This window comes from Ovis canadensis, chromosome 18 (genome assembly GCF_042477335.2).
Source record: "Ovis canadensis isolate MfBH-ARS-UI-01 breed Bighorn chromosome 18, ARS-UI_OviCan_v2, whole genome shotgun sequence".
In the NCBI taxonomy this organism is placed as follows: domain Eukaryota; kingdom Metazoa; phylum Chordata; class Mammalia; order Artiodactyla; family Bovidae; genus Ovis; species Ovis canadensis.
In genome coordinates, this window is record NC_091262.1 from 40682448 (window position 1) to 40696871 (window position 14424).

General features: G+C 48.2%; 1 protein-coding gene across 3 annotated transcripts in view; it reads left to right on the forward strand.

Moving 5' to 3' along the window:
- IL16 (interleukin 16) overlaps positions 1–14424 on the forward strand; it is a 126497-nt gene that overhangs the window by 70800 nt on the left and 41273 nt on the right. For all 3 annotated transcript variants that reach the window (XM_069559005.1, XM_069559004.1, XM_069559003.1), the window contains 3 exons: positions 4252–4394; positions 5311–5421; positions 8955–9069. In XM_069559005.1, coding sequence (XP_069415106.1) covers positions 4252–4394; positions 5311–5421; positions 8955–9069 — 369 coding nt within the window. The remainder of the gene's footprint in view (positions 1–4251; positions 4395–5310; positions 5422–8954; positions 9070–14424) is intronic.

Genomic DNA, 14424 nt, shown 5'->3' on the forward strand with positions numbered 1-14424 from the left:
ACACCTTTAAATTGCCTCCAATCTATCAAGATTTGCAAGGTAATTATAGATATATGCTTACACATGTTTCTTGGATCATATTTGATTACAGATTTAGGAGAGAACCACAAAAGTTATATAATATGAAGATTATTTTGTATAGAACCATATTGATTATTTATACATAGTATTTTATTCTAGTTTTTAATGATTTGCCTTCCCCCTAAATTTACTCTCTTTGTGCTTTATTTTTGATGTTTGATATGAAACAAGAATCTAGATAAAAATTTTTTTGTCCTAAGTGGCTGGTTCTAGCATCAGTCATTGGTAGTCTTTGCCCATCCTTTTCTTTCATTCTTTTTTCTTACTTTGTTTATCTCTTGCAAATGATATGCACTTAGATCTTGAAAGCAAATCTGACAGTCTAAGAGAAGCTTAAGCCATTGACTTTGGTATTATAATTAATATTTGCTTTTACTTATATTCTTTTTAGGGCTTCCCAGGTGGTGCTAGTGGTAAAGAATCTGCCTGCCAATGCAAGAGACATAAGAGTTCAGTCCCTGGGTTGGAAGATCCTCTGGAGGAGGGCATGACAACTCACTCCAGTGTTTTTGCCTGGGAAATCCCATGGACAAAGGAGCCTGGCAGACTATGGTCCATGGGGTTTCGAAGAGTCTATTTTTATGGTCACTTATCATTTGTTTTCTGTGTTTAGTTTTTGCAGTGATTTGGAAGGTTTATTTAGTTTTTTATCACCACTTCTTCACTGATTAAGTTTAATTAATTAGGTTTAATCAATTATTAATAATAATACTTGAAACTGTATTTTTCCAAATTGTCAGCCTTATGGGAGATGGGGTTATTTATCTCTAGACCCATTCCCATTTATTTCCCCATTTCATAATTCCATGTAAATTTAAATAAAACCTCATGTTATTATTGGTGTTCAGTCGTTCAGTCATGTCTGACTCTTTGCAGCTCCCTGGACTGCAGTGCACCAGGCTTCTCTGTCCTTCACTATCTCCTGGAGTTTGCTCAAACCTTGTCCATTGAGTTGGTGATGCCATCCAACGATTTCATCCTCTGTCACCCCCTTCTCCTCCTGCCTTCAATCTTTCCCAGAGTCAGGGTCTTTTCCAATGAGTCAGTTCTTCGCATCAAGTGGCCAAAGTTTTGGAGCTTCAACATCAGCCCTTCTAATGAATATTCAGTATTGATTCCCTTTAGGATTGACTGGTTTGATCTCCTTCTGTCCAAGGAACTCTCAAGAGTGTTCTCCAGCACCACAATTCGAAAGCATATAACCATCAAAATACATAGTTTCCCTGTCAAAAATTGTTTTGGCTTTTGCATTTGGATTTTATAACCCCATTTTCAGTGAACTTGGTGCTACATGCTAACTGGTTTCAGCTCCCTCCCACCCCAGCCAAGGTGATAATTTTGATGTATTTCCTTGATGTTGGAACATATCCAGTAATTTTCAGAAGGGGCAGGAGAGGGCTCAGACCACCAGTTAGTGTTTTGGAGAGACTGTTCTGTCCTGACTCCAGGCCTGTGTCCTTGCTGATCCAAACTCACAGTGGAAATAGGAACCTCAGAAAGCCTGAGTCGACTTTTTTATTTTTTTCTGCCTAGCTCAGTGAAGACAGAAGCGGAGCTGGCATGGCCTATCTTGTTCCTATGGTGCTGGCCTGTGGCTCTAGGTGCTTCTGTCCTATAGGCTGATCCAAGTTGGCCACGTGCTTGCTTGTCCATATTCCCTGAACCCAAGCCATGCACTGTTGCCCTTCTTCATACAGTAGTCCCCTTGGCCTGCTGAGGGCAGGAGAACAGGAGACTGGGATCCATTTCCTCATGATAAAGTAAGGATTGGACTTTTGAGTTTCCCAAAGGACCACTGAAGGGCTGGACATACCTCCAGGGGAGCCTGATAAACACACAGACTCCCCCAGACCCCATTTGTGCAGGCCTGGATTCAGCAGGTCTGGGTGGGGCATTGAAATTTGAGCCACTTACGATAAAACATTCAATAAACATGTTGCCTGGGCTTCCTTGGTGGCTCACTGGTTAACAATCCACCTGCCAGTGCAGGAGATGTGGGTTCTATCCCTGGTCTGGGAAGATCCCCCATACCTGGGAGCAGCTAAGCCTATGCACCACAGCTGCTGAGCCTGTGCTCTAGAGCCCAGGAGCCACAGCTACTGAGCCCATGCAGCCTACAGCCTGTGCTCCGCAGCAAGAGAAGCCGCTGCAATGAGAAGCCCATGCCCCGTGACCAGAGGGTAGCCACTGCTTGCTGCAACTAGAGAAAAGCCTGCACAGCCACAAAGACCCAGCACGGCCATAAATAAATAAATAAACACAATTATGTATTTTTAAAAAAACATGATGCCCAGGCAGATTTAGGATCATCTATAGCTCCGCTTCCCAACTCAGCCCCATGATTCTTTGTCCCCTCTTTCTGGAGCGTGGTTTTCTGAACCTCTTGGTTTCCTCTCTCTCCTGGCCACTCTGGGGGCAGTTGGTCCCTGTGAGTTGGGGAGAACCACCTCCTAGTGTGGAGAGATGCTGGGAGCAGCTGCCCTTGCAGGGGAATGTTTCCCCAGCCACTCGGATTGCCAGTGAACCATGACACCTCCTTTCTCCCCCAGGCCTTCATCTCTTTCCTCCTCCTCCCTTAGAGATCTCACATCTCCATGAAAGTCCATTGTGTCCCATTTTCTCAGCCCAGCCTGGGTAGTGGCTTCCTTTCTCCAGCCTATAAAGCAACTTAAGTCTTTCCTACCCCAAGAATAACTGCCAACCAAAGCTCTGTGCCAACCTGCCTTCTTCCCTCTGAACCACCACCAATCTCACATCTTTCTCTTGGGGAATTTCCCACCAAAGCCACTTGTATGGAGGACACTGGGAAAGCCCCGCCCTTCTCTGGGAGGCTGACATCCAGTACAGTGGCCAGTGTCCAAATCCTTCTCACTTGTAATGCGGCTTATCCAAATGGAGATGCTCAGAAGGGTAAAAGATGTGCCCATTTAAACGACTAAGCACAAAACTAAAGAAAAGATGCAAAATACCTCATTAATAACTTTGCATATTATTTATATGTTGAAATGACAGAGTTTAGGTATACTGAACTAAATAAAATTACTTATTAGGGACTTCCCTGGAAATGTATTGGTTAAGACTCTGCAGTTCCACTGCAGGAGACATGAGTTTGATCCCTGGTCAGGGAGCTAGCATCCCTCAAGCTGCGAAGCATGACCAAAAAAAAAATTATTAACATTAAACTCTTCCTTTTACTTTTAAAAATGTGGCTACTAGAACATTTCAGATTACATATATGACTTGCATTGTATTTCAGTTGGGAAGCACTGGTCTCAGACAGCGAGGAGCCATGGCAGATAATCTCTGAAGATTTTTCCAGCTGGAAGCAGTGGGTAGATTTCCTAGCTGGGTGAAAGGAAGTCTGAGTTTCCCCCTAAAGGAAGAGAAGATGATTGCCCTGCATATTCTTAGATCCCCAAGGACTCACGAGTTGACTCTTTGCCTGCCTGTGTTAGGGGTGTGTGGCCTTCCCTGGTCCCGCAGTGGTAAAGAATCTGCCTGCCAATGCAGGAGACCCCGGTTTGATCCCTGGGTTGGGAAGATCCCCTGGAGGAGGGCATGGCAACCCACTGCGCTATTCTTGTCTGGAGAATCCCATGGACAGAGGAGCCTGGTGGACTACTGTCCGTGGGGTCGCAAAGAGTCAGACATGACTGAGCACACACTTGCATGAGGGGTGTTTATGTGCCCGCGTGCAAATGTGTGTGTAAGAGGCAGATCACCCAGGCTTCTGCTCCATCTCTCCTCTGGCCCTGCCTCTATGGGGCGTCATTTCTGCTTTCCTCCTCTCTCTTGAAATTCCCTTCTCCTCACCCCCGGCAGCCGGGACTGGAGCTGACAGATCATTGTGGTTTCCTGAGGACGCAGCATCCTACTTGACACGTAGGAGAGCCGCATCAACCCTCACTAAGTTGAGCTGAGTTGAAATGGAAGCGACAGTCCCACCCTCACCCCGTGGAGCCCACAGCATGGACGAAGGCAGCCAGAATACCATCTACTTCTTCCTCTGCCCTCCCCTATCATGCACCCGGCGCTGGGCGCTCCATGCTTCAAGTTCACTCTGGCCCTCGGCTTGTGAGGGCTGGCCATGGGCGAGGACAACGTTCTATCTTGAGCTTCACTCTCTGACAGCACAAATGATTTCTCCCTTTCTTTCCTCTCCTGGGTTAGGTGTCAATCCCTATTGCACAGGAGAGACGGATTTTCCAACAACCAAGAAGTCAGCAGCTTCGGCGGACAGGCAGCCTTATTCCCTCTGCAGCGGCAGGAAGTCTCTCTCTCAACAACTGGACTTTCCTGCAGCAAAGGCTGTGGTAAGAACGAAGGGCAGGGAGGCCCGAGAAGAGGGAGCGAGGGGAAGACTGCCTGAAGAGCCTTCCTGGTGGTTTGGTGTCCACAGGGTTACAGTGGTGAGGAGTTGGCTTGGGGGCAAAGAACCACGTGAGGAATGGTCACCTGTGACCATTGCCCGCGGCTGCTTCCATGTTGTTAGGATCTCATGGGCAGAGAACACTCCACCTGTGCAGACCCTGAAGTGGGGCTTTACGTGGATCCCTTTATTTCATCTGTGACCTAAGAGGTCGTCGAGGGAAGTGGGGGCAAGTTAAGGAAGGCAAGGGAGTTCATATTTTTAAAAACAATTCTTTGTAAGAGTTCTATTTATTTATTCGACTGCACTGCAAGCATGTGGGATCTTAGTTCCCTGACCAGGGATTGAACCTGCGTCCCTGGCATCAGAAGGCAGATTCTTAACCACCAGATTACCAGGGAAGTCCCACATCTTGGGGTTCCTGACCCTCTGCCCACCACCCTGTGCCTGGCCCAGATGAGGGTCTCAGTAAATGTGTCTTGGATCCTGTTGAGGACATTCTTGGCCACTGACCTCCCGGCCTCTGCTGGGGACTCTGAGAATAAGTCTCACTGTCTGTGGTCTGTGATGTGTGATCTGTGCCTCGGGACTCACTCCTGTAACAAATCTTAGTGAGCATCTGGCTGCTGGTCGAAAGGGAGCCTGGGCTCAGCAAAGATGTCTCCTGGGGCCACCAAAACAGCCCCGCACACTGGACTCCCATCCATCCACCCTGCATTTACCACACTGCAGCCACCATGCGCCAGACACTCAGAAGAGCAGGCCTCAAGGTTTCCTCCTCCGTGGGCTTTCCCCCGCTTCCTGGGGGAGTGAGCTGACATCCTTGGACTCATCCTCTCTCCACCTCACCCTTTTTCCAGGGCTTGTCAAGACCAACACGGTCGCTCAGCACAGCTCAGCTCGTGCAGCCCTCAGGGGGCCTCCAGGCGTCTGTCATCTCCAACATCGTGCTGATGAAAGGCCAGGCAAAGGTGAGCAAGGACCATGGCCAGGGGAGGCTCCTGGATGGACACGAGTTCCCAAGGAGCTGTCATGTCACAGTGGGGATGGGGAGAAGGGCTGGAGATCCAGGCTTGGAAAAGGAGTGTCAGATGCTCTCATGTGAGCAGGCTCCAGGAGGGGCAGGCAGGAGAGCTCTTCACAGAGCAGGTCATAGGAAGACGAATGTTCCCCAGTTTGTCCCTGGTTTGCTGTTTTTGAAAATAGTTTTAGCCGATGATTCAGTTCAAATCATCGTCAGGGTCAGTAACAAAAATACCATGGACTGGGCAGCTTAAACAGCATGTGTTTATTTCTCATGGCTCTGGAGGCTGGGAGTCCAAGTTGAAGGTGCTGGCGGTTGCCATGCATGTTGAGGACTTCTTCCCTGGTTTTACAGTGGCTAAGATGGTAAAGAAGCTGCCTGCAATGCAAGAGACCCAGGTTTGATCCCTGGGTCGGGAAGATCCCCTAGAGGGGGGCATGGCAACCCACTCCCATATTCTTGCCTGGAGAATCCCATGGACAGAGGAGCCTGGTGGGCTACAGTCCTTGGGTCACCGAGTCGGACATGACTGAGCGACTGAGCACATACATAGTTGAGGTACAATATTATACGTTTCAGGTATACAGCATAGTGACTCGCGACTTTTACAGATTATATTCTGTTCACAGTTACTGTCAAATATTGGCCGTGTTCCCTGTGCTGTGCAACGTCCCCTTGTAGCCGACTTGTTTCGTACACAGTGGTCGTGCTTCTTCGTCTCCTCCCCCTGTCTTGCCCCTGCCCCCTTCATGAGGGCTCCACCTTTACGGCCTAGTCACCTCTGAAAGTTTCCCCCGATGTATTGATTTGATGGGGGAACACACCTTCAGTCCATGCGTCTCCCCGAATTCAGATATGCAGGCTGACTTTTGCCTCACGGTCGAGAAATACTGAAAGACAGGGAGGAAAGCAGTGGAGGTGGTGGGACAGCCCCAGGGCTCATGGGCACGCGCCACAGAGCATGCTGCCCCAAGCTGACATGGGCACTGAAGAACTTCTGGGGTGGACACAGCCGCTGCTGCAGAGTTCTCAGGCCAGTCCAAGTGACCAGCATGCTTAATGGAAGGGTAGGTTTCTACCCACCTCGTGATTTTGGCATGTGGTGTGAGGGAAAAGCTATTCACCAAAATGGTCTTCCTAGAGGAAGGCTCCACACATCTGAAGTCCTCTTCTCCACCCCCCATCACTTCTATCTCCCAGGAGCTCAGCAGAGACAAACCAGGAGATACCAGTGGGAAGAGCTAAGATGACTGTCCCTCTAGTCACAAGGGAGTCACTCTCTCCAGTGCCCAGTTTTCTCCAAACAGCTCCTCTTCCTGATTCGTAAATCACAACGCTCTTACCTTCTTGCATTTTTTGTTGTTCAGTTGCCCAGTCACGTCTGACTCCTTGTGGCCCCATGGACTGTAGCATTCCAGGCTTCCCTGTCCTCTATCATCTCTTGCATTTGGGCAGATGCATTTTAATCCTGTCGACTTGGAGATTGTTTTTGAGATTGTCTTTTGCAGTGCTCAAAAGAAGGCAAGGACTTCCCTGGTGTCCAGCAGTTAAGAGTCTGTGCAATGCAAGGAGCGAGGGTTCAATCCCTGGTTGGGGAACTAAGATCCTATGTGTACATGGCACGACCTAAAAAATAAAAGTTGTGTACATATAAAAGAGAAGGCAGAATGGAAAAGGGCACCAACTCTCTAGCAAAGATGATTTAAAATGGTGTCAGTGTGCGTAGATTGTACAGTTGGCGAGTAGACTTCATGGGCGTATGCATCACTGGGCAGATTGAATAGGCCTTGATGGGAAGCAGGAAGGTATTCGGCATAGGAAGCCTGGAGTGCAGATCAGGAGTGGTGGCTTCAGAAATAGGGCAGGCCTCCCACTGTCTCCCTGATACAACCTCCACACCCAAGACCTCATCATTAACAGGCATGAGTAAGAGTGAGGCCAGAACTGAGTTGAGGAGGAAGAAGCAGAGCTTGAAGGATCCACCAGCGCTTGAGGTAGAAGAAGTGAAGTAGCTCAGTCGTGCCTGACTCTTTGTGACCCCGTGGACTATAGCCTACCATGGGACGCCTTCCTCCATGGGATTCTCCAGGCAAGAATACTGGAGTGGGTTGCTATTTCCTTCTCCAGGGGATCTTCCCAACCCAGGGATCGAACCTGGATCTCCCATGTTGCAGGCAGATGCTTTAACCTAAAGTCAAACCACAAAACCAGCTGCCAAAACCCAGGCATGGCACCAGGGGATCTGCAGGGGTCCTTCCATTGTCACAAAACCCTGTTATTTTCTGCTAATAGATGAAGAGGGCTTACCTGGTGGTTCAGCAGTCAAGAATCTGCCTGCCAGTGCAAGGGACCTGAGTTTGATCCCTAGGTCAGAAAGATCCCCTGGAGAAGGAAATGGCAATCCACTCCAGTATTCTTGCTGGAGAATCCCATGGACAGAGGAGCCTGGCGGGCTACAGTCCATGGGGTCGGAAAGAGTCAAACATGGCCAAGGCCTGAATAACAACGTAGACAAGGAGCTGAGAATCTGGGACTCACAGGACTTGCCAAGATCACTTGGTTAGTGAGCAACTGAACTATGACAGTGACTGAAGACCTTCTGACCCCAGGCTTTTGTTCTTGCCCACTGCACCATCCTGCCTCACTAGGGCAGGTGAAAGTTTGGGTCTAGAGCAATTATTTCAGCCAGGAAGAAGCTGGGAGCCGAAACAGGAGCCCATCCCCCCTTTCTCATTTTCCTACCGCTGTGCTTCTCCTGGACGCCACTGGTCTCCCCGTCCTGCAGCACCCACCACCTTCACCAGAATCACACCAGCACTGTGTCCACACTGCTTTCCTGTCTGGCCCCTGCTCACCGGGTTCTCTTAGGATCTGAAGGTGGCTCTCAGGCCTGCCACCTCTGTGATGCTGGGTGATACATGAACTTCTCCGAGGAACCTAGGAGAAACTGCCCAGCCGCAGTGATGCTGATAACCCAGCAGCCATCACTTGGAGGGATCTTCCTGGGAGCCACGCTGTTGACCACACCCTGGCATGCTTGTGAGCTGAATCCAGAGGCCCAGCCTCCAGCCAGCATTCATACCTTCACTCTACAACATACGTTTCCTGAGCGTCTGCCTCCGGAGGCCAGACCCTGACAAATAAGATGCACCCACTGCCTCCTTGAGCTCACAGTCTCAAGAGGAGCTCCCTGTGACCCAGGCTAAGCCTCCTTGGGAAGCTGTTGTTGTTGTTTAGTCCTGTCTGACTCTTTGCGACCACATGGACTATAGCCCACCAGGCATCTCTGTTCATGGGATTTCCCAGGCAAGTATACTGCAGTGGGTTGCCATTTCCTTTCTCAGGGGATCTTCCCCATCCAGGGATAGAATGTGGATTTCCTGCATTGGCAGGTGGGTTCCTTTATCACTGAGCCACCAGGAAACCCCAGTGAATGGCATAGAACACTCCTCAGTCTGACCTTCTCCTCTTCTTTCCCAGGGCCTGGGCTTCAGCATTGTTGGAGGCAAGGACAGCATTTACGGCCCCATTGGAATTTACGTTAAAACCATCTTTGCAGGGGGAGCAGCAGCAGCTGATGGAAGGCTACAAGAAGGTAGATTTCCCAGGCTTTACTAGGTGACATTTGAGGAATCAAAAGAGAATCCCCAGGCTTCCAACAGACACTGTTTGTGTGGGCCATTTTAAAGTCTTTATTGAATTCATTACAAAATTGCTTCTGTTTTATGTTTTGGTTTCTTGGCTGTGAAGCATGTGGGACCTTAATTCCCTGGCTAGGAATCGAACCCAGACCCCCTGCATTGGAAGGCAAAGTCTTAACCACTGGACCACTAGGGAAGCCCAGGTAGAAGCTCTTGGGAACATAACATGTGTCTCAAGCCTTCAGAATCCAGCTTGCTTGGATTCTGCAGAGAATCTGCAGGCAGTGGGATACATGGTCGTGATGGCTCTGTCATGCCTGGCCCGTTGGCTGGGTGTGTTTGCACACTCAGTCTCAGTCCTGTCACGGGCCTGGGACAGAGGACCGAGGCATCTGCTCTGCCCCTTGCATTCCTATTGCTGCCTTTGCTTTTCAAGGCTCCTCTCAGTTGCTGGCACCCCCCTCCCACTGACATCCTGTTTTTTTCTGTTGTCTGCCCACCCCAGCCATCAACCATGGGGAGCCAGACCCAGTGCTCTAACGAGTTGGGTGAATGTTCTCTGTGAGCCTGCCCTGTTCTGGACTCTAGGAATGCAGAGGATTATCAGACGGGGTCCTTCTACTGAGGAGCTAATGGTCCAGCCCGCTGCCTTCCTTCCTCTTCTGCCCACCCTGTGCTATCAACTGCCTCCCTTCAGCTGTTTCATCTCTTCTGGGGAGGGAAGCCCCTGAAAGGAAGGGGTTGAAGGGCCTGAGATGCTCCCCGAGTGCCCCTCTCTGTCTCCTTGTCTTGGAGGGGAGGGTTTTCTCCCCACCCAGTCCCACCCAACAGCCACCTACCTGTTATTGGACAAGAGGCTTGACCCCATGTTCTAACTGGAAGGTAGAACTTGGGGGCAGATGGTCAGGGAGCAGACTGAAAACCCCGCAGGCCTGACACCGGGCCACAAATGGACCTTTAAAGATAAGAGACTTCACAACCTTCCTTCTCTTCCCTATCAGGCCAGTTTCTGTATACTTTGCTGCAAGCCTTACCACCTTTAATAATCTAACTTGTTCAGGGTAGGGTCGACCAACTAGAGCCTTGCAGGCCACATCTGGGCCACTGCCTATGTTCATAAGGCTCACGGATGAAGGACAGTTTTCCTATTTCTTCAATGGCTGAAAAAAAGTCAAAAGAGGTTTTGATGCTTTTGTGACAAATTAAATTCAAATTTCAGTCTCCATAGAAAAGCTTTACTGGGACACAGCCATGCTCATTCATTGACCTCTGGTCTACAGCTGCTCTTGGGCAGCATTGAGTAGTTCCTACAGACAGCTTGTGCTTGCAAAGTTTAAAACATTTTCTGTCTGGCTCTTTATAGAAAAATTTTGCCAACTGTAACATTATACAGGGTTTTGCATATGGATTTTATTATATAGACAGTGGGGAGTGTTGGAAGCTTTTTCTAATTTGGGAGGGACTGGCCAGGACCAGGGTTTTTTTATTTGCTTTTTTAAAGATGATTCAGGAAGCTGAGTGTAAGACAAAGTGGACTGGCCAGACACCAGAAACAATAAAACCAGTTTAGAGGCTATTTTAAGAGCCAGGCTCCCAGCTCTGCAGGGTCTTCCCTGAGGCTGTAAACTTGGGAAGAGAAAGATGCTGAAGGGTGAAGCAGTGGCTTCTGTGGCGGTGGCAGATGAGGCCAGAGAACCCCTGAAGTTGTCTGATCTTAGTAAACTAGAGAACAATGATGAGTTACATAGACTAGGAGGCGGAGGACTGGATGAATCACAAGCTGGAATCAAGTGCCCAGAAAAATATCAACAACCTCAGATATGCAGATGATACAATTCTAATGCCAGAAAGTGAGGAGGAACTAAAGAGCCTCTTGATGAGGGTGAAAGAAGAGAGTGAGAAAACTGGCTTAAAACTCAACATTCAAAAAATGAAGATTGTGGCATCCAGTGCCATCACTTCATGCACATAGATGGGGAAAAAGTGGAAACAATGACAGATTTTATTTTCTTGGGCTCCAAAGTCACTGCAGACAATGACTGCAGCCACAAAATTAAAAGATGCTTGCTCCTTAAAAGAAAAGTTATGACAAACCTAGACAGCATATTAAAAAGCAGAGACATCATTTTACTGACAATGGTCCCTCTAGTCAAAGCAATGGTTTTTCCAGTAGTCATGTATGGATATGACAGTTGTACCATAAAGAAGGCTGAGTGCCAAAGAATTGATGTTTTCAAACTGTGGTGCTGAAGAAGACTCTTGAGAGTCCCTTGGACTGCAAGGAGATCAAACCAATCAATCCTAAAGGAAATCAACCCTGAATATTCATTGGAAAGACTGATTCTGAAGCTGAAGCTACAATACTTTGGCCACCTGATGCAAACAGCCGACTCGTTAGAAAAGACCCTGATGCTGGGAAAGGTTGAGGGCAGGAGGATCGGGGGCAACAGGGATGAAATGGTTGGGTAGCATCACCAACTCAATGGATATGAGTTTAAGCAAACTCCAGGAGAAGGACAGGGAAGCCTGGCATGCTGCGGGCCATGGGATTGCAAAGAGTTCAACACGACTTAGTGACTGACAACAACCACAACAAGAAGGTGAAGGAAGAGGACCAAATGAAGATTTCAGGTTTAAACAGCAGAGTGGAGTCAGGTCTGCAGGTGACCACTAGGTGGCGCAGTCCAACAGGTGAATGAAAATTTGGGTCCCAGTTCAAGAAGGGACTTAAGCTTGTTGAATTGTTTCTAGGGTCATGCGGAAAATAGCTGAAGTTATAGAGCAGATAAAGGAGGCAGGGAAGAGAGGAGAGTGAAGAGGGCTGAGGCACAACTTTAGGGGAATAACTGAATCCAAGGCCTGCAGAGGAGTCCATGAGAGAAAAAGAGGAAAGTGGATCAGGATCTTGAGACTCTGATTTTTATCTGCTGCACGTTTCTGTGTTTGAATAAAAGGTGAAGGAGGAACTGAAGTGGCCAGGAGAAACCAGCTTCATGGATTTTCTTTCCAGGTATTTGTGTCCCTTAGTTCATAGCAATCGTAAGAGTTCGGTGAAAAAGACGCTCAGCTAGTTTGCAGTCCTTGATTCTAGCCTCAGATAATTGACTGAATCCCTTTTGTAACTTCTTTCAAAAGTGCAGCTTAAGAATAGGGCCTTGAGGGGCTTCCCTGGTGGCTCAGCGGTAAAGAATCTGTCTGCCAATGCAGGAGACACAGGTTCAATCCCTGGTCAGGGAAGACCCCACATATTGAGGAGCAACTAATCCTGTGTGACACAACTGTGGAAGCCCTCTCACCCCAGAGCTCACGCTCTGCAACAACCAGAGAAACCACCGCAATGAGAAACCCGGGCACTACAGCAGAGAGTGCCCCCGACAACTAGACAAAAGCCATGTAGCAACAAGGACCCAGCACAGGCAGAAATAAAGAAATAAATGAATGAATTATTTTTTTAAAGAAAAGGATTCACAGGGGATATGTCTGTTGTGTCGACTGAAGAAAAGAAGATATACAATGTGAGAGTTGGAGTTAAGTTTCATCTGGGGCAAAATGAGGACTGCAGCCCAGGAGACAGCACCTCACATAGTTCTGAGACACTGCTCCAAAGAGGCATGGGGGAAGGTCAGTATATAAGGTTTTGGTGAAGGCGGTGTTCAGTGCAATCAAGCACTTATTTTACAAGCGGTTTCCTGCTAGTCACGAGGAGCTAAGGTCACCATGAAAGGACGTAGTGCTTTTCTGGATATGAGGAAATGTGAGGATTGGGGTCATAAAATCAGTTCCTGAAAATATCTATCTATAAAGATCTGTTCCACCAGTTTCCCTGTAGCTCAGAGTGCCTCACTCTCTACACTGGGCTCCCTTCAGGGCGTGTCAAAGGTCAACAGCCGCAGCGCACAGGGTTCAGTCTCCTCAGAGGCGGAGGGCAGATGCCCTCGGCAGGCGCCACTTCGTAGTTGACAGGCGCAACAAAACTGCTGTGTCCAGATCACGGCTAGTAATGTTTCATCTGTGTTCCCCTTGCAAAAAATGGTTGTGTAAGGTTTACGTGGCAAAACCGAGGCTAATCCCCTTCCACCAAAAATGGCCAAATAAGGAATAAAGACTCTGGGGGTTCCAGAGCTGGGCTCCGTGGCTCCCTTGGGATAGACCTAATAATTTGCAGACAAGTTCAGGATTTTGTGTAATGAAGAATGGGTAGTGAAGTATGAAGTATGTCCTTTATAAATCCTTCCTTCAGCATGCACTTAGTTATATTGTGATTATTTTTTTAATTTGTCAATTTTCATTCCTCAACTTGGCGTCTTCTAAGGAAGAGGACTGAGCCTTTTGTTTTTCTCCTCTAGTTTTAGCAACTGAACATTTGAATATTCTCCGCACCCCTTTTATTGTCACAGATACGTTGGATAAAATAGCACATTCAAACTGTGGAGAAAGAAATGGAAACACCCAGCTTCTCAGACATAAAGAAACCACTTAATCTTAAGTATGACATTCCCAGGAGTTGATGATGTGATAGTGAAACTGACTGGTGTCATTTCCAGGGCTCCAAAGAGCTCTGGTGCCATTATTCTTTATGTCTCAGCACAGAAAGAATTCAGTGACAGACAGAGTGGTGGATAAGAAGCGGCTTATTGAACAGGACACTTGCGAGTTCTATAGGTGGGCAGATGAGAAATGCCACACCCTGAGAACTTACTGGGCTACAGTTTCATAATAATAAGGAAATGTGAGGAGGAGAAGACCTTCTTTCTTACTTGAGTAGACGTCATGCATCCATCATCAGCTCCTCTTCCAGGTTGGGCAGGCAGGTCAAGTTAGGTCCACAAATGACTCTTTTTCATGTGTGCAGAGAGCATGGCCTAGGGATCATTAACTTGCTGAGCTCACTGGGCAGGATGTGGGACTCACGCCACCGTTTTACAGTTTGGGGGCATGTCTCCAGCTTCTGCTGCATGGTTTTGCTGCTAAGCAAGCCTGCTTGGTTCTGTGGTTAAGCAAATCTGCTTTCCTGAGTAATCATTAGCTGACAGGTTCTCCCATATTTCTTCTACTCACAGTCCCCTAGTGGAATTAACTATTTAATCACCTACTTTATCTCTTCACTCTGTCCCTGTCAGTAGCACAGGAAGCTGCTTATGGGGCATAAGGCCCAGGGACTGGGGTGTGATGCCCACATAGGGACAGGGGATGTGGCCATGGGCCCTGGGAACCTCTGAGAACCTGCAAAAAGCCTTCATGCTCATGAACCAGAAAGCCAGGGAAGCAAGGCGGAAACACAACTTTGTCCTCGGCTCTTGGGTGGAGGA